Source organism: Hemiscyllium ocellatum, chromosome 19, assembly GCF_020745735.1.
Source record: "Hemiscyllium ocellatum isolate sHemOce1 chromosome 19, sHemOce1.pat.X.cur, whole genome shotgun sequence".
NCBI lineage: Eukaryota > Metazoa > Chordata > Chondrichthyes > Orectolobiformes > Hemiscylliidae > Hemiscyllium > Hemiscyllium ocellatum.
In genome coordinates, this window is record NC_083419.1 from 48,438,060 (window position 1) to 48,458,847 (window position 20,788).

General features: G+C 37.5%; 1 protein-coding gene across 1 annotated transcript in view; it reads left to right on the plus strand.

Annotated features, from left to right (window-relative positions):
- The window catches only part of atxn10 (ataxin 10), a 209,004-nt gene that overhangs the window by 171,472 nt on the left and 16,744 nt on the right, over nt 1–20,788 (plus strand). The window contains exon 10 of the mRNA XM_060839545.1: nt 8,285–8,348. Within this exon, the coding sequence (XP_060695528.1) occupies nt 8,285–8,348 (64 nt within the window). The remainder of the gene's footprint in view (nt 1–8,284; nt 8,349–20,788) is intronic.

The window sequence follows — 20,788 nt, forward strand, 5'->3', positions numbered from 1 at the left end:
GGTCGAATCTCAGATGGCGACGTAACAGAATACAGATGGGAGGTGGAAGACCTGGAAAAATGGTGCACTGCAACCCACCTAGCTCTCAATGCCAAGGAACTCATTATTGACTTGCCCCCCTACACATTAACAGCACAAAGGTGGAACAAGTGGAAAGTGTCAAGCTTCTGGGTGTGGTTCTCCACGGCAAGCTTTCTTGGACTCATCATGTGAACGCACTGCTACAAAGGCCCAACAATGTCTCCTCTTCCTCAGGCAGCTGAGGAAATTTGGCCTACCGGCAAATACCCTTCCCAACTTTTATAGGTGCACCATCGAGAGCATTCTGTCTGGATGTATCACTACCTAGTATGGCAACTGTACCATTCAAGATCTGAGATGGTTACAGCAAGTGGTGAACTCGGTCTGGGCAATCACAAAGGCCAACTTCCCATCTATAGCATCCATCTACCAGGTCAGTTGTCAAGGACACCAGTATTCTCAAAGATCCATCCCACCCTGCAATGTATTTCTACAACCTCTATCATTGGGGAGAAGGTACAGAAGCCTGAACACATGCACCGGCTGGTTTCGAAACAGTTTCTACTCGACTGTTAGAATACTGAATGGACTCAAACTCTTAACATTCACCGTACCTATGTTTTTGTTTTTGCCACTGTTTATCTATTATTTACTTAGCTATGCTCCTTAACTCTGTGGTCTACCTGTATTGCTCGCAAGACGAAGCTTTTCACTGTGCCTCGGTACGCGTGACAAGAAATTCAATTCAATTCAGAGGGAATGGTTTCAGATAAAATGTGACCACACAGAAAGAAGCACGTCAAAGCCAGTGATATCATACAAGAAGGTCTTATTCTGAAACAGCCGAAGTGCGAAAAGTATTATTACCATTGAAAATAAGAAATGCAGATTGAAAATAAATGCCTAAACTCCCCAATTAAAAGAAGAAGTAACTAAAGAAAAATGTAATTGGTATATATCCTTGTTCTTGCTGCCTGTGCACTTAATTTGAATTTTAAGGGTTCACTTGTCTGGGTCATCTGCTTAAACAGTTCAGGAAGGTGTGCCATTACGGTTATGTCACTGAATTATAATCCAGAATTCCAGGTTCATGTTCTGCATAATGAGTTCAGATCCCACTCTGACAGATTATAAAATCTGAAATCAATAATGGTAACCATGTAACCAAAGCTAATTATCATAAAAGTCTACTTGTTTTGCTAATGTCTTTTAGGAAAGAATATCTGTCATCTCTACCCAGTCTGACCTACATGTAACTCCAGCCCCACAACAATGTGGTTTACTTTTAACTGCCCTCTGGGCAATAAGGGATGGACATTAAATGGTGGCCCACCTGTCAACTAATTCAAAAAGTAAATTCTGATAACACCCACTGAGAGATTGTAATAAGTTTGCTGCTGCTTATTTGTGGCTGGGTATTCTGTTTGTTACAAGCCAGTTGGAAGCCACTTTAATATTTACAAATCTATGAACCTTAAATGCGACACTAATTGGTTGTCTCAAATTCTACCATTTGAAATTACTTAATTTAAAATATTAAACCCTGCCTGCTGCATTAATGTCCAGAATGTATCTACATGCAGCATCAAAAATTATTCAAACTCCCTGAAGAAATGCCTTTTGTGTGACCCAAAGCTGAGCTCTCTCAGAAATCATCCCATACTGCCAAATCAGGAGCAGACAGTGGGAACTGACGGCTTTGGAAGGAGCTTGGTGAATAGGGTTGTATGGATGAAATTAATCCCTGTTCCCTTTATCTTGACAAAGAATCTCATGACATGCAATTTTCTGAGAGTTGCTTCATTAATAAGTAGTGGACTTCACATTTTGACAACTGTAATAAAAAAAACTATTTTATAACATGACTAATTAGTATAATCTTTAATCACCATGCAAGTCTTAGATTTAGAGTAAAGTAGGTCCTATTAATCTCTGAAAATCAACAGTAATGACTGGAAGAAAGAGGTTTATCAAGTGTCATATTAAGAATAGCTAGTTGCTGCATGTCTTTAGAAGCAGTCAGTTTCTGAATGTTCATCGCATTTCTCAGTTTAGAACAAAATGATTTCAAAATGATATGTTAAGTTACAATGTCACAATATTACTCAATCTACTTTAGTGTGAGTGCTGTCCTTTGTATTATTTTTGTTAAATACATGACTTGGTAACATTTTAGATGGTATGTTTCCTTATGTGTTTAGAGTATTTTAAATTAAAAAATATTAATTCAATAATGGAAAATTTGATCTGCAATTTTTCAGATCTCTAGAATTGACAATGCACTGTAACACAGTATCTGCTATAGACTCACAGTTCTTCAAGTGTTATGCAGCAAATTTCTCATCTCTGCAATGAAGAGGCACTGAAGGGTGGTCACAAGATTTTTGTTTTTCGGCCTGGGGCAGAATTCAAACTCTGTCACTATTTTGAATTACTATAAAATCTTGAATACTTTCCTTTTCTAAAATGCCTAAGAACTGAAAGCTAATTAATGGAAAGAAGTTATTAAAGGAAGCACAAGTCTGATTCAGATTATATTTAGACCGTGAAAAGTATGAATGTTTTTACCCAGATCTCCCTGGTGCTATTAAAATTGCTTGACTTAGAACTAAAGTCATAAGAATTATAAACAGGCATAAGTCATTCAATAAGAAAATGGCTCATCTGATTGTGATCTTAAATCTACTTTCCTACTTTCCCCACCCAGACCTTTGATTTACTTGTCAGTCAAAGATCACTCTAACTCAGGCTTGAATATATTCAGTGACCCAGCAGTCTCCATTGCACTCTGAGAAGGGAATTCCAAAGACAAATGATTCTCTGAGAAAGAAGTTCCTTCTGATCTCTGCCTTATTTATAAGCCCCTTATAATTCTAGATTCAAATCGAAGGGAAACTTCATTTCAGCATGTACCCTGTTAAGTTTCCTCAGAATCTTATATTTCCATAAGGTCATCTGTCATTCTTCTATATACCAATGATTCTAGGCCCAAAATGCTCATAAAGCCAACTCTTTCAGTCAAGGAATCAAACTTTCTCTAACCTGCTTCTAATGCAAGTGCATCTTTCTTAAATAAGAAAACTAACCCGTACAATGCTATGTCAAGTTGTATCAAGACTTCTCTACTTTTTTTCTCCATCAACCTTGCAATAAAATCCAATATTTCATTTGAGAATTACCTTCTATACCAACACGCTGTAATTCACTTTTGAGGACACCCAGATTAATCTGTACAACAGCATTCTTCAATTTTTCTTTATTTAAATATTGTTCTGATTTTGTATCTTCCTGCTAAAGTGGACAAATTTTCCATCATTATACACAGTCTGCCAATTCCTTTGCCCTCTAATTTAACCTATCTATATCTATTCACATCTTTGAAAATAGCTTTCCTAATTGTCTCATTTCATCCACCAAATTGTCTACAATACACTGGATCCCATCATCCAAATTATTATTGTAGATCATAAATAAAAAGAGTAGCATTCCACTAGCTACATTTACTAACCTGAAGATTATCTGTTTGTCCCAGCTCTATTTAATTAGCCACTCTTCTGTCCATAATAATAAACACCCACTACATTAAGTGTTCTCACCTGATGCCTTATCAAATTCAATTGTCTTTTGGAAATCCAAATACACTATATCAATTGGTATCCTTTTATCCATCTTGGTTGTTACATCCTCAAAAACTCTAAGCAATTTGTCCAACTATTTACCTTTCACAAAACATTGTTGAATCTGCATGATTCTGTTATGACCTTTATGTTCTGCTTCTACCTCCTTCATAATTCAGTCTAACATTTTCCAAATTTTAGCCTAACACACTTCTGATTTCCTGCTTTCTTTTCCTTCTTTGCAATGCTAAATTTGTGGTTTTCTAATTTACTGGTATCTTTCTGGAATCTAGTAATTTTTGAAAGATTGCAACAAATACATCCACTAACTCTAGCCACCTCTTTTAAGTCCGAGGATGCAGGCCATGTCCAAGTGACCTGTCATCTTTTAGTCTCATCACTATTCCAAATAGCTTTCTTTCCCTACTAATTGTAATTGTTTTAATTTCCTTCTTCCCTCTTGATCATCTTCTATACTTGAGAGACATTTTGTGTCTTCTGCCTGATGACAGGTACAAAGTCGCTACTATTTCATTGATTTCCATTATTAATTCCCCAATTTCACACTCTAAGTTTACGTTGCTATTCTGTTCCCTTTTATATATGTGTTAAAGTTTTGTACTTTTTTTCTATTTCTTGCTTATTTTCTCAGTTACTCCAATTTCTCCCTCTCTGTTTTTGGTTTAGTTGTCCTTTGCTAGTTTCTTTAAATGTCCAATCTTCTGGCCTACCACTAACCTTTGCAGCATTGTGCTAGTTTTTTGAATTTAATATTATCCTTAATTTCCTTAGGTATAGCAGTGCATCTTCTGAACTCTTCTTTCTCAAATTATTTGTCTTTATTGTGCAATAGCCAGAATATTGCTGACACATTTAGTAATGATAATATCTTTGAATATGAAAGATTTATTTCGGCACATTCTTATTGGAGATGGTCATTACTTGGCACTTGTATGGCACAAATATTACTTATCACTTACTAACCCAAGATTGTCCAGATATTGAATCTAAGCACAAACTATTCATATTTTGGGTAGAAATCCAATTAGCAGAGAGGGAATCAAATTAAGCTATGAGCTTTTTTTTTGTATTGCAACTTTTGGGGAGGTATAGGCAACTGCAAGGGAAAGGAGAGAGGTAGAAATCCATGAGTGCTTGGAATGATAAACAGAAGGCAAGAAGAAGTGAGAAAGTATAGACTGAGAATTGCTCAGTTTAGAAATTGAAAGCAAAGAATTTGAATAAATGGATCAATCTCAGGATGGTAGACTGTTGGCAATGGTTATGTTGAGTGCTAGGTCCACACACAGCTGTTCACTATACATAATAATTTAGATGTGGGGAACAATTGGAATGTTTCAGATTTGCTAATATCATAAAACTGGATGAGAACATAAATTGTGAGGACAATGTCAAAAGGCTATAAGATAACTTACAAGGAGCAGGAGAATCGACATTTCGGGCATGAGCCCTTCTTCAGGAAGGGCTCATGCCCAAAACGTTGATTCTCCTGCACCTTGGATGCTGCCTGACCTGCTGCGCTTTTCCAGCAACACATTTTCAGCTCTAATCTCCAGCATCTGCAGTCCTCATTTTCTCCTATAAGATAACTTAAGCAGGCTAAGTAAATGGACTGGAACTAGACAGCTAGAATATAATGTAAATAAATGTAGAGTTATTCACTTTGGGAGGGGAAAAAAAAACAGAAGGGCAAAATATTTCTTAAAAAGTTGAGAGATTGGAAAATGAGAATGTTCAAAGGAACCTGAGTGTCTTTATTAAAAGTGCAGCAGTCAATTAGGAAGGCAAATGCTACATTGACCTTCATTGCAAGGAGATTTGCTTAAATAAGTAAAAATATTTTGCTGCAATTTTAAACTGCTTTTGTGAGACTCACCAGGAATATTGAGCACAGTTTTGGTCTCCTTTTGCAAGGAGGGATATAGTCAGCATAGATGGGGTGTTATGGAGATTCACCAGACTAATAACTGAGATGGAAGAATTGTTTTACGAGGAGAAATTGAGGAAACTGGGTCTGTATTTCCTAGAGTTTCAGACCTGATTGGAACTTACTAAATTCTTACGGGATATGGCAGGGTGGATGTAGATAAGATGTTTCATCTGTCTGGGGGTGAATCTAAAACAAGGAACCTCGGGTATGAGATGAGAAGACATTTCTTCACACACAGGCTGTTGAATTAGTAGAATTATCGACTCAGGGCTATGGAAGTTCATTCATTGTTCATGTTCATGAAAAAAATAGACTCATTTCTGGAAACTAATGACATCAAATGATACAGAGAGAGTGCAGGAAAGTGGCATTGACATATGATCTGCCATGATCTGATTGAATGTCGGGCTGAATAGTCTACCCTACTCCTGTGTTCCAAAGAGAGTGAAAGCATGAGGAGTGGCTGCCTGGTGCTGAATGCATTAGGAACCTGATCAAAATGATGAGAGATAGAAAGAACACTCAATCACAGATGTGAAGAAGGTTGGTCATTTAAAACCTATCCAATTTGAAAGATAAGATGTTTCTCAAAATCATAGGGAAGACTTTTCAGTAAAGTTAGTTTTTAGTTGAGGATCAGTTTTCCAAACTTAGCCAAACTAGACTCATTTCAGCTACTTGAATAATCAAAAATCATTGACAGAACCAATTCACAGTAGACCATGACCATTAACAACTTACCATTAGTAACTTTTCATTAAGTTTTTAGAAATGTATACGAGAACTGTCAGGTCTAATTCAAGTTTACTCTTTCTAATAGCAGGGGAAGTAACTGTTGTGACTATGATAGGACAGTTCACCAGAATCCTGTCACTCTGCAATATGTTACCTTCACAAAGAAAATGACATTCCTAAGTGGACTTGTGTACTTATATTTACCAAGTCGGGAACAAACCAAGACTGATAAATATTACATTAATAGGAACTGCAGTTCAGGGCTGTAATAACAATCTTTTGACCTGGAGGTCATTTTAGGATCTCAAAAAATTAACATGTTTTAATGCATTGTACCTTTCACTTAGCAACAGTCCGAACTGTATGTTCAACAAAAGTAAACGAAATGATATCAGAAAAGAATCCTGTTTTCCCATGCAAAGAAAACATGCAATTACTGGAGAGAAGAGTTGAAGATTAGTAATTACAATTATTCTGTCAACTCTAGCAACCAACTTGTAGATAGCACTAGCAGCAGCTGAGAAATAAATGTAATGCCTGTTCTCCTCCCCAAGGTAATAATGGCATGGAAAGACTTCAGAGAGGAGAGAACATGAGGAAGAAAAGTCATTAGTGTTTTTACAACAGGCATGTAATGTCCTAATGCATTAAATTGTTAGTATTAATACTTGAATAGGATGCAACGTTTTCTTTTGACTTTGTTGAGTGATGAACTTTGTGTTAAATCTAAACTGTTTTTATTCTGGTGGAAAATGCACCAAACGTGAATCACATTGCAAGAAAGAACCGTCAAGATCTGCTGAAAATGTGATATCTTCAATACTCTTGACTTGCCCATGAATCCAGTATGCCTTCCTCAAGCAACTTCTCTCCTTGTGTGTGGCTTCCTTCTGCAAGAAGAAAGAGGGTAGTAGAGACAGCCTTCTTAACTGTTTTATCAATGGGCCTGTCGTGGTCAAATAATACAAATGTTGTGTGAGAAATAAGAGTACAATCATGCATTGAGATGGAGGTGAAAGTTTATGGAGGGGGAGTTTGTTTTCACAGACATTAAGAGACAAGTTTGCTTGTGTGCTAGGATGTAAATTCCAAATATGACATCCGGTCTGGATCCCAACAAGTTTGCACCCTCTTCCCTGTTTCATCCAGGTGGGTTCGACAACTGGGGACTCTCTTGTAACTAACCATTAAGATGTTTAAATGTTTTACATGTAATGAAATGTTATTTCAACCCTCAATTTGAGTTTTAACAGTCAGGACACCTTTTTGTTTTGACTTGTGAGCCGTTCAACTGGGACACTAAGGTGAACTGAATGGCTGGAAAGCCTTTAATCAGTGAAACTTAATAGGACATCATCCATGCCTACTACTTTGAGAGATTGTCCTATGAAAAAGTGTGTCATTACAGTTTTCAAATCTTGTAGCAGGCTTCCCAAGTTTCTTCTCCTTTCCAATGGCTGCTGCAGCCTCAAACATTCTTGCCTAGTTGAGCCATTGTAATTCACATTGAGGTTCATTTAATTTGAAATCCTTTCTTTGATGCAACACATCAACCTGTCCATCTTGCTGATTGGTCATGTAATCCAGAAGCAGGTTGCTATAGCGATATTAATGGCCTTGGCAAAACCTGATGAAGCTGTCAGAATTGAGAGAATTTGTCTGAACAGATTGCTTGCTGGTATTAAAGTGGCTATCAGTCTTTCTGTGAGAAAGGGTTGAAGTTATTTGAACCTTAGCAGAGCTGAAGTGGTTGACCAATACCATGGAGAATAGGCCACTTGTCGTGTTTCATTCTCCCACAAGGTTCCCAAAGGTGATTTTTCTGACCTTTGAGAAATGAATGAAAAATAGTTTAAAGGTCTGAAATGCTGCTCAGCTTCAACAGCGCAATTGATGTCTGAAAGTACAATTTGAAAAATAATGCAAGATTTGAGTTTAATCTTTACTTTGTTCTGTACAGGTCCGTGAATTAGGTGGTATTCCAATCATTCTGGATAACTGCAGTATCGATGACAACAATCCTTGTATCCTTTTCTGCAATTTATACCCTCGTCTTTTGATGCACTTTAATCACCACAGCTGAGCATGTCCTTTCATACTACTACCCCATAAAAAGCAAGATAAGTATTTCATTATTTAAATTTCATGTCCTTGTTGTCTATCAGTTCTCCAGAATGTCAAGAATTGAAACAATAAAATGAACTGTAATGTTTTGCTCTCCCACAAGGTTCCAGATTCAAGTCCCTTTCCAGGGCATGAGCACAAATCGTAATCATGCTCTAGTGCAATCATTAAGAGAGTCTTGCATTATTGGAGGCATCATTTTTTGGATAAGATGTTAACCTGAGGCCTCATTGACTTTCTTGGTCAGTGTTAAAGATTCTGTGACACCATGTCCAAAAAAAAATGGAAGTTATCCTGGTGGCCTGGCCAAAACTTCTGCCTCATTCAACATCATAAAGGCAAAAAATTATCTGCTCTTTATCACAAGGTTGTTTTGCAACTTGCTGTGTGCAAAATAGCTGTCATGTTTCCTACATTTTAGTGTGACTATATTTCTAATACCAAGAAACTTATTAACAATTTGTATTTAACTTTTCTGGCATGCTTTCACAATATTGAGAAGTGTTATTTTCTGATATGAAAGATTGGCGGCACAGTGGCTCAGTGATTAGCACTGCTGCCTCACAGCGTCAGGGACCCAGGTTCAATTCCCGCCTCAGGTAACTGAGTTTGCGCATTTTCCCCATGTCTGCATGGGTTTCCTCCAGGTGCCCCTGTTTCCTCCAACAGTCCAAAGAAGTGTAGGTCAGGTGAATTGGCCAGGCTAAATTGTCCTTCATGTTAGGTGCATTAGGCAGGGGGAAATACAGGGGAGGGGAATAGGTGTGGGTGGGTTACACTTCGGAGGGTCGGTATGGACTTATTGGGCTGAAGGGCCCGTTTCCATTCTATAGGGAATCTAATCTGGTATTTTGATTAAAGTTGAGATGAAGTAAATATTACAGTGATTTTTTTAAACTTCCTCTTTGGGTTACATAGTTACACTGGCTTCATTATGAGATCAGGACCTAGGGTTCATAGGCAGATAAAGTAGGCCCTGGCATTTGCTTGAAATTTCAAAATGACAGGCAACCTTCTCTTTGTAACTTTAAAAACTGACTCATTAAAGATCATTCATGTTGGTGATTCATTATTCTATTATATTTGAAAGTCCAGTGTTGAACTTATTTTTACATCAAATCCTGAACCAAACAGTTAACTTGTATTCAAATCTCAAGTAGTTGGTTCAAAAACTTGTATTTATTGAAATCATCTCTGTTCACCAAGAAGTTAGCTTTCAGCTTCAGCTTCCACAGAAATAAATGATTGTCTGATCATTCAAATAGGAAAATTAGTGAGGGACACAGTGAGTGAGATTTTCGATTAAGTATTTTGTTTTTTTTTAGATTAGATTACTTACAGTGTGGAAATAGGCCCTTCGGCCCAACATGTCCACACTGACCCTCCAGACAGCAACCCACCCAGACCCATTCCTCTACATTTACCCCTTCACCTAACACTGTGGGCAATTTAGCATGGCCAATTTACCTAACCTACACATTTTTGGACTGTGGGAGGAAACCGGAGCACCCGGAGGAAACCCACGCAGACATGGGGAAAATGTGTAAACTCCACACAGACAGTTGCCTGAGGGAGGAATTGAACCCGGGTCTCTGGCGCTGTGAGGCAGCAATGCTAACCACTGTGCTACCGTGCCGCCCAGTGAGATTCAAGTGTCAAGTGAGATTCATGCTAAGTCTACCACAGTTTAGAGCTATCTCATCAATTGTGCAATTGAACCTTGGGGTGCTTCACCAGGAATCAGATAGCAGCACGGACGAAAGCACCCCCACAACTACTTGGATCTTCTGCATTCATGTGCTGTCATCATATGCATACCACTTAAGAGCTTCAAACCAAGAAATGGTCCTGGCAGTGTGGTGCTTGTCTTGTTGTCACCAAGGACATGGCCCACAGGAAATAAAAACTCACTCCCTGCTTTGAGGGCTGGGTATTGGTGGACATATGGTGGAGAGGAGGACAGTTCTTCGTACAGACAGCCACAAGAGGCCTCACTATGAGACCAACAAAGTCAGAATGTAAAATGTATCTTAAAAAAAAACAGGATTTGCACAAGATCCTGGTATACTTTTTCAATCTCGAGCAAAGTGGAGACTGGAAGATTTGATCAAATGTTTTCAGGTGTACAAGGTGCCAGTAACCCAGCCTGCTAGTTTAAGAACAACTTTGGAACATCAGACTGAAGAAGAAAAAAAATTAATCTCATTCAAAGACAATGTAAAACTGTCTGAATTAAGGTGCTGTGAAGCTAGCTAGGTTTTCTTAAATGTAAATTAGAGTTTAAAAACTTTTGATAGGTAGGAATTGGACAGATTTCAAATACAGTGGGGAAAAAAGAAAAATAAAATGGAATCAAAATTTATGAACTGAATAAAAAGGAATATAAAGCTTTCTTAGCTGAACAACATAACCTTAATGAAGTTCTTAAAGAAGCTAAAGAAGATTTTGCTTGGCAGAAAATTGAGCTGGTTACAAAATTGTGAAATGTTAAAACCGAGATTCCTCGAGGAAAAGTAAAATGTTAGATTAATGAAGAACTTGATCCTGAATTTAAACAGGACGAGAATTCAGTTGTCTTCAAGGTTGTTCTTAGGCTAGCAGGCTGGGCTACATTTGGTCCAATCTTCCAGTCTCCACATTGCTCGAGATTGAAGAACTATGTGAAGCTTTTACTTCGGCGGTTGGCACAGGATTCCCGTTTCCTGGCTTGTCTTAGCGTCTCTCGCCCATAGGTGTTCAAAGTTTAGGAGAAGATTTGTAGCTCAAGTGCTCGTTGTTGTGGTTCTGTTCGTCGAGCTGGTAGTTTTTGTTGCAAACGTTTCGTCCCCTTTCTGGGTGACATCCTCAGTGCTTGGGAGCCTCCTGTGAAGCTCAGGAGGCTTCCAAGCACTGAGGATGTCACCTAGAAAAGGGACGAAACGTTTGCAACAAAAACTACCAGCTCGGCGAACAGAACCACAACATTGAAGAACTATGCCAGGATCTTGTGCAAGTCCTGTTTTTTGGAGATATGTGACAATTTACATCCTGACTTTGTTGGTTGAAGAACAGCTTAGAATGTTTAACTGAACATTTAACTCACCTTCAGTTAAAGAACACTTAGAATGTTTAACCGGTTTATGCTTTTTCAAATACTTGTCCAGTAAAAACCTTAAAGAAAATGAAAACCACATATTTAAAAACTAAAGAGTACTGTCGAGTCTGTTTTCAAACAATGGAAACCATAGTGTCAACTCAATGTCTGACTATAAAATAAATTGTTGAATTCAGAGGGTAAGAAGCAATATATCAGGAGATTTTTCCATAGATTTCGATTTATAGTCACCAGTATTGAAAAGTAATCAGCAATGTTGTTCTCAAAATTAACCAGACCGAACAAATTACAAACTGGCAGACCCATCACAAATGACTGAGCAAAATTCAGTAAAGATTTTTGTTTTATAAACCGTGCAAACTCAAGATAATATCCAGAGCATATCAAACTTTGTCTCCCTTTTAAATGCCTTTGCAGAGTGTCATGATTTGGTGACGTCAGTGTTGGACTGGGGTGTACAAAGTTAAAAATCACACAACACCAGATCATAGTCCAACAGATTCATTTGGAAGCACTAGCTTTTGGAGAGCTGCTCCTTGATCAGATGGTTGTGGAGTATAAAATCTTAAACCACAGAATTTTTTGCAAAAGTGTACAGTGTGATGTAACCTAAATTATACATTGAAAAAGACCTGGATTGTTTAAGTCTTTCATCTTTTAGAATGAACATGTTGGTTTCACTTCTTTCATATGTAAATCGCAGAACTTTCTTAAAGTTACGTTCTCAAGTGAACTTCAACAATAGGTGCCATGTTGGCCCAGGTAATGCATTGAAGGTGTGAGGTGCCCTGTGTGCGGCTGTCTGTGCCCAAATGTTCAGACTGATTCTAATCTAAAAAGGAGGTTTACAGAATCTTACATGGATTCATGCAGTTTTTGATCAAAGTAAAATTTACCCCACTTTTTTTTGTGTGGGAGCATTCGACCTCGGACCTTTGGGTGACCATCCTTCAAGGCAGACTTCAGGACAGGCAACAATGCAAAGTGGCTGAGCAGAGGCTGATAGCCAAATTCGGTACCCATGGGGATAGTCTCAACCGGGACCTTGGGTTCATGTCACGCTACAGGTGACCCCACTGCACCACGCGCGCACACACGCCCTCTCCTACAGACCCATACACTCACTCACATGCTCTCTCTCATACGCTCACAGATACACTCCCACGCATCCTCTCACGGACTTGTATCCCTTTACACTCTCACTCTCACACATACACGTGCAAACTCTCACAGACACACTCACACCCCTGCACAATGGGGTGAATTTGTACAGTCTGAACATTGTCGCACATCAGCCTCACACAGGGCACTACACACCTTCAATGCATTATCTGGACCAGCATGGCACCTATTGTTAAAGTTCACTTGAGAATGTACCTTTGAGGAAGTTCTGGGATTTCCATATGAAAAGACTGAAACCAACATGCCCATTCCACAAGATAAGAGTCTTAACAAAAGAATCCATGTTTTTTCCAATGTATAATTTCAGGTACATTTTTTGTATCTGTAAATTTGTAAATTTTTGCGATAAAAGCTGTGTCTTACGGTCTTATACTCCACAACCACCTGATGAAGGAGCAGCGCTCCGAAAGCTACTGCTTCCAAATAAGCCTGTTGAACTATAATCTGGTGTTGTGTGATTTTTAACTTCGCAGAGTGTAGTCTTTTGTTTGGACAGCTGTGGCCATTTTGAATAGGGGAGATAGTCTATCTGGGGAATCTAATTGGTTTTAAGGATACTTGATACGAACTTTAAGGGTTTGTATAAATTTTAGAGACCAATCCTAATTTCCTTGAATATTAAGAAACATTAGTCCACATAACTGAGCAATCTTCAACCTGGAATTAGTGTCAGTAGAAATGAACTTAACTTATGAACGTGTCTGGCCAGATGCTGATTTAGAACTGCTACAGAAAGGAGAATAGGAAAGGCATATTAACAAGAAGTTGTATGTGACCACAAAATGAATTTTAATTACATAACTTAGGTTTAACTGAGCCTCTGATCCTTTTTCTGTCAGCCGTTAAGCAGTACACCATGAATATAAACTGATACAAGCATTTTTATTTAAAACGTCAACTCTTGAGTAGGCTGTATCATGACTTAAATCCAATGGACAACTGAGGTGGTCAAGGGCTATATCTTGTGTTACATTTCAAAACAAAAGTTGCCGAAATTATGTTCAGCCAGATTAATGCAGCAGTACAAATAAGCGACACTTCCATAATTTACCTTGGTTTGCTCTGATTTCCAGAACCATCCACAAAATTTGTGCAGGGAAAATCTCAACCCTGTAAATAATGTTCTAGTTGAGAAAAACTTGATTCTCCAGTCTTTGTAGATTGACCATTTTGGATCAAGTCAAGACAGTGAGTATTGCTGGTTTCCCGGAGGATGTAGAATCACAGGTACAGCAATCCCAAACACATCTTTTTAATGGTCCCACTTTTAAAAGTGATATCATAAGTAAACCAGTTGGCTTTTTTTTACAACAGCAGTGTTTTGTTTTAAAAGGATTTTTCAAGCACTTTCATTGTAAAAATTGATAGCATGAAAATAATTTTCTTAGTGGTCAAGTTGAGTGGACTGGATTGTAGAACCCTTGTACTTTATTTCCCTTGCTATCAGGAGCCATCAAGAAAGTAAATAGCTTTCAACTTTCTTGACTACTGTACTGTTTTACTTGACCCTGTTCAACAAAGTATTTGTTTGGACTCAAATATGCTTTTCTCTCAATAGTATATTCATTGAATGCTATCATTTTCAATTGACAGACACTATAGAGAATTTGCGACAACCCACATTTGTATCATGCAGTTTCGCCACTTTTATGCAATTGTTGACTGAGGAAGACTTATTAGATAATCAATTCCTGACCTGGTCTCCATCCTTTTTTGAATATAGTTCACATTGCACAAAGTTGCCTCCCTCCCATATTTGTTGGGATTTTTATTAGATCTGGCATTAAACATATTTATCTGTGCATTTCAGTTCCCTTACTGCTTTGTCTCACCATCATTTTCTGTGGTCAAAAGAATAAATGCATTTGACTAATCATGATATATTTGAAAGTGTGCTAAACAAAATAAGGAAAACAGTGCCATTGATACGATATGGTAAAGTTCTGCATTTCTATTGTTTGCCTGTGCGTGTTTTAGATTGATTGCAGTTATTTACCAGCACTTTCATTGACAAGGTCTTGCAGTTTGAAAATGCCCTTTAAAAGATTCTGTCTTGAGAAATACTCTGAGTTTATTGTGAAGTTCTTCATCATTAGATTATCTGCAGGCTTGTCACTTTACTGCTATTGTCTCCATTGTCTGAATTAGGCAGTGCGTTCTAGGAAGGCCTCATGGATGGGGTTAATGAGAGTGAATTGTTGTGAATCTAAGGGTTAATTAAAGATGCAGGCAGTGCTGACCAAAAGGTAAAACACTGCACAAGAACATTGGGGTTGAGACCTGGGTAAATTCTCACGTTGTTTAATTTATTCTCCAATTGTTCAAATCTAGTGTTTTGTGTTAAGGGATATTTTTTGGTCTATAACTGCTCATATCAATATACATATAGCCACTTAAAATATTGAACATATTTAATTGGGTTTGTTGAATGATTTATATTGTATACTTGACTATTTCATAAGTGATCTGTTAAAATATTATTTAATTTATGGTCTTATGATTAAAACAAACAAAAGTTTCATAAATAATGGGCTTTGCAGTATAGTTTATATCAAATCAGGGAGCCAGGACATTATGCGCAAGACGTAAAGAAGGTGGAGTATATCCATTTATGAGATGTCATTGTACTCGAACAGAGTAAGATTCACAATATTCTAGATTTTGTCCATATGGCACAAAAAGATTCAGATCTAAATTTTGTTTGCAGAAAACAATTCTATAATCAACTAAAGTTATATTGTAATGCTGTTAATTATGGTATACTAGTTAATACTTTCTCTGCTCTCCCCCCCCCCCCCCCCCCCCCAACATCCCCCACACCCCCCACCCCATTTTTGTTTATTTTACCATAGAAGTGTTAGATGATAAAGGCAACAAATGTTGGAAAAACTCAGCTGATCAGGCAGAGTTACTGTTAAAGACCTGTGATTTTTCAGCAGAATATAGAGTAATATGTGAAATGAGTTGAAGAGCAAGTATGTATTCAGAAACAAAAACTGCTTTGCAAGTCATTAAGACTAACTTTCCAAAACGATTAACAAAAGTTCCTCACTCCTGCTCAAGTATATGCAGTGCTTATACATTCTCAACATGCAAGCCAGTGCCATGATACTCTCCTATTTGGTTTGAATGGCAACTTTTATTAACACATACAAGGACAGAAATGTGGCAGATGAACTGCACATTGGCAGTGTTCAACATCTGACAGTAAAAGCTATGTGTGATGTGTACACATTTTACCTTTTAAAAAATTGTGAAGGTTTAGCCCGAATGTGCTGAAAAAGTCAGTTTCTTTTAAGGTAAGCTGAAGCGTTTTTTAAAATCACATTGTATTGAGTGCTGCATTCAGAATGATTTGAGTTTGTTCAGTAACGTAATTATGAACTTTACAATGGAACTACAGACTCAGAAACACATTAGCTAATGTTTATAGATTACAGGAACTGGAAGTAACCAAACACATATGGCATTAAGGCTTCGCTTTAGGAGATGTGTTTTTGTCCAAAATACCGGAACTGATTTCTTGAAGAGCTGACCGAGGTTGTCTTTACAGAGTGTGAAGTGCCTTTTAAAGGGTAATGAACTGGAACTGAATAGGTTCGTACAGTAATAAATACTTCTGAATAGCGATCTGTGCACAACCAAGGCATCAACGTGATTTACACTTCTGAATGATGAACTGTAAAGTCATAGACTTTAAAAGCATTTTGCAATTGTGCTGCTGTCTGCAGCCAATAAACAAACATTAGGAAAGAAAAAGGACTTAACTAATGTCTGATTGCATCTTGAGACACTGAATCAAGGTTTGTTATGGGGGTAATTCTAATTGTTGCAGATTGTGATCTGAACAGAAATCAATGGTTAGAAATTTAGCTGAAGAAAATAATTATTTTACAAATGAACATTGCCAAAGACAATGTCTCAGAAGTTGTGATTAGAATCCTTCAAGTTTTTCTTTGAGGGAAATAAATTTAACTTGAAGATAAGCAAATTTATAGGCCAATGTTATGAAGACTTCATATTTAAATGTTTGCATGGATTTTAGATTGAACGATTGTGGATATTTGGATTTTTTTTCAAAGTGGTTATTGAAAAGGCATTGGAACTTTTTTTTAAGTCGACATTGCAGATAGTTATATGGTTTGGAATAATTATTTGTTTACTGGAGACCATCTGACTGGGCATATGGGTGCCAGGTGTAAGTTTCTGCTTTGGACATTGTTTGGAGTAGTTGATCAACTTACTGAAAGAATGAAGCTTCCCAGTTTGATCGCCTGTCTCTGGAAAAATTCTGCCTGTGAATCCAGTGTGAAACCAGATTATCCTTTTGAAGAGCAACCAGAAGAATCTTTCATAGTGAATCTCCAAGACAACTGTCCATGTTTGATTACAGCTGTCTCTAGATATCAGAAACTTGAACATCCATGCCTTATCTTTTTGTCTTCAAGAACTAACCATCATTGACCAAGAATGATTTTTTTTCATCCCCAAAGTGAAACTCTGGAAAGAGAAATCAATTTTCCCTTTTTTACTGCTCTGCATGAGTGTGTGTTTGTGTGAGAATTGTGGAGATATTTACAAGGTTGGTAGTTATAGGTTTATATTTCAAATTGTGTTAATTACCTTTAGATATTTGCTAATTAAGTCTGATTTTCTCAATTTATAAATAATTTTATTGTTTGTTAAAGAGCTATGATGGTAAATCTTTTTTATTTTAAACCTACTATTGATAAAGTATTCATAAGACCTCAAGAAACAGGACAGAAATAGGTTGTTTGGTCTCTTGAGTCCATCCCACCATTGAATAGAATCATGGCTGATCTAATATTTCTCGTGTCCACTTTCCTGTCTTTTGCCTCTAAACCATTGATTAAGAATCTATATATCTCAGCCTTAAATATATGCAAGGACTCTCTCCCCACACCTCTGTGGTAAGGAGTCCCAAAGACACTCGACCCTCTAAGAGAAGAAATTCCTCCTTATCTGAATCTTACATTGACACCTTAATTCTGAGACCATGCCCTCTGGTCTTAGACTCTCCCCTAATGGGAAACATCCTTTCAGCACTTACCCTACATACTCCTTAAAAATCCTATATATTTCAAAAAGATCACCTCTCACTGTTCTAAATTTCAATGAGCAGAGTCCCAACTTGTTTAGACTTTGCGCATAAGGCAATCCCTCCATACCAGGGATCATCCTAGTGAACCTTTTGTGAACTGATTCCAATGAACTAATAAAGGGAACAGTACTCCAGATGTGATCTCCAGAGTTGCAGTAAGACTTCCCTATTGATTTATTCCAATCCCCTTGAAAATAAGGGCTAACATTCCATTAGCTTTCCAGATTATCTAAATGGACATATTGATAACTGGGTAACACATTTAAGTTTGTGTTATGGTCATTGGATTAATAAGGCTAAAGAGAGATACAGTGCAATCCTCCAGCCTGTGTCATAATGCTTCTTGTGCATTAGAAGTTAAAGTAATTTCTAGTTATATTCATATTATCCTGCAAGGTCGTACAAATAGTAAATGTGAAGATTGAAAGCAAATTTTCAAAATCTGTAGGGAATTCAAAGCAAGCATAGTATTCAGGTCTAACTATCTTCAGAATAAGAGAATAGTTGAATTGGATGAAGACATAGGAATGGGGAGAGACTAGGGCAGTGGAGATGGTGAGACCGTGGGGAAGTGGCAGAAGAAAACTAGATCTTCAAGGAGAGACAAAAGTAGAGGATAAAGAAAGATGGACAGAGAAGTTAACTCCAATCAGCCGAATGATGTTTGGAAGGATTGGTAGCAAGAGAACATATTTCCATCTGCAACTATGTATAGATAATATACTGTTAGCCATGAAGTTGTACAGAATTCTGGAGCAGTATTACACTGCATGATGTGATGATGGAAATCACATCATGCACAGGTCCTGATTTCAGCCATATTCCTGAGTAGGAAAAACAGGAATCATGAAAACTGGATTGTAGTTTGATTAAACACATTTATTCTTAAAAAAAAATGTTGCTTGGGAATCTCAGCAATAGATCTCCACTCTATTACTCCGTTAGTTTAGCTGGCATTGCAATGTCAGTGATTTACAAACTACCTCAACTTTTAAGAAGTCCATACTTCATATCAGCATCTTTTGCTCTCTTCCTCACAAAGTTGTTATGGCTCAAATTGCAGAATTAATTTGATCCTTCAATCCCTCATTTTTAAAATTAGCTTATTGTCTCACATCTAAAGTTTATGCTGTTTCTGTCGTTACTTTCATGAACTTGGTAGTATATCTCCCCTTTTGAATCTATAACCTGTAACTTTCCATTCTGGCCTGTGAGGATTTATTAATATACCCTTCCATTTTTACCTAATTATAGGATAACTAGCAGTTAATAGATAGCATTTATACTAAGCCAGATCCATCTGTCTGTTTTTGAATTTATGGTAGGCATACTCCTTTCCCATCAGACCTGACATATGCAACAATACTTCCACTTTGTCTTGGGAATATTATAAGCTAAAATGTGCGCAGTTTGGTAACCAGCACATCCATTCATATTTATATAGTGTAAAATTGTATTAGTAGGTTTTTAATTGTGCATGTGACATGTGAAACAGCATGGCTACAATGAATATAACAGCAAAAATCTCATTCACATCTCTTTATAGATGTTGCCATACGTGCTGAGTTTCTCCAGGACTTCCTTCTTTTATTTAAAATCTCATTCAGCCTTTAAGTGGCCCATCAGGCCATTATAATAAATTGGAACATTAATCAAAACAATACATTTATACTCCCATGATTGTTTCACACAATTAAAGCAGTATATTATCTATACATAGGCCACAGAAATCATAACAGGATAGAACATGGAGCAATGCTGCTCAGGAAAAGGCCCACCATGCCTGCACTGACAATGTTGCCATTCTAAATTAATCCAATCTGCCTGTACATAGTCCATAACACTCTAATAAACACATGTTCATGTGTTGTCTAAATATCTCTTAAACGGCACTATCATGTCTGTTTTTATCACCACTCTGGCTGCGTGTTCTAGGCTTCTGTCAACCTCTGTGTAAAAGAAACTGTCTCACACATTTCCTTTAAACTTTCCCCCTCTCAATTTAAACCTATGCCCGCTAGTATTTCATGCTTCCACCTTCAGAGTATCCATGACTCATAATTTTATACAGAGACACCTTGGAGTGTAGATTCATAATTCCTTGAAAGTGGGTTCATGGGTGGTCAGAGCATGAAGAAGTCAATTGGTACACTTGCCTTTATTGATCAGTGCATTGAGTATAGGAGTTGGGAGGTCATATTGCAGATGTACAGGACATTGGTTAGAATATTGCATTCAATTCTGGTCTCCCTGCTATAGGAAAGTTGTTGATAAACTTACCAGAGGGGGAGAGGCTGAATAGGCTGAGACTGTTTTCCCTGGAGCTTTGGAAGCTGAGGGATGACCTTATAGAGGTTTATAAATTCATGAGGTGTATGTATAGTGTAAAAAGGGAAGGTCTTTTCCTCAGGATAAGTGAGCCCAAAGGTTTGAGGGCATAGGTTCAAGGTGAGAGGGAAAGATTTAAAAGGGGCCTAAGGGGCAACCTTTTCATGCAGAGGGTGGTGTGTGTATGGAATGAACTGCCAGAGGAAGTGGTGAAGACTGATATAATTACAACATTTAAAAATATCTGGAATAGTATATGAATAGGAAGCATTTAAAGGGATGGGGGCCACATGCTGGCAAATGTGATGAGATTAATGTAAGATATTTGGTGGGCATGGAAGAATTGGCCAAGGGTTTGTTTCCATGATGTACGACTCTATGACTCAATATACTTATATTAGGTCACCCCTCTGCCTCCGGCACTCCAGCAAAAACAATCCAAGTTTGTCCAACCTCTCCTTTTAGTTAATACAGTCCAATCTAGGCAACATCCTGGTAAATCTCCTTTATACCCTCTCCAAAGCCTCCATATCCTTCGTATTATGTGGCAACCAGAATGGCACAAATACTCAATGTGGCTTAACTAAATTTTTATACTCAACTTTTATACTCAA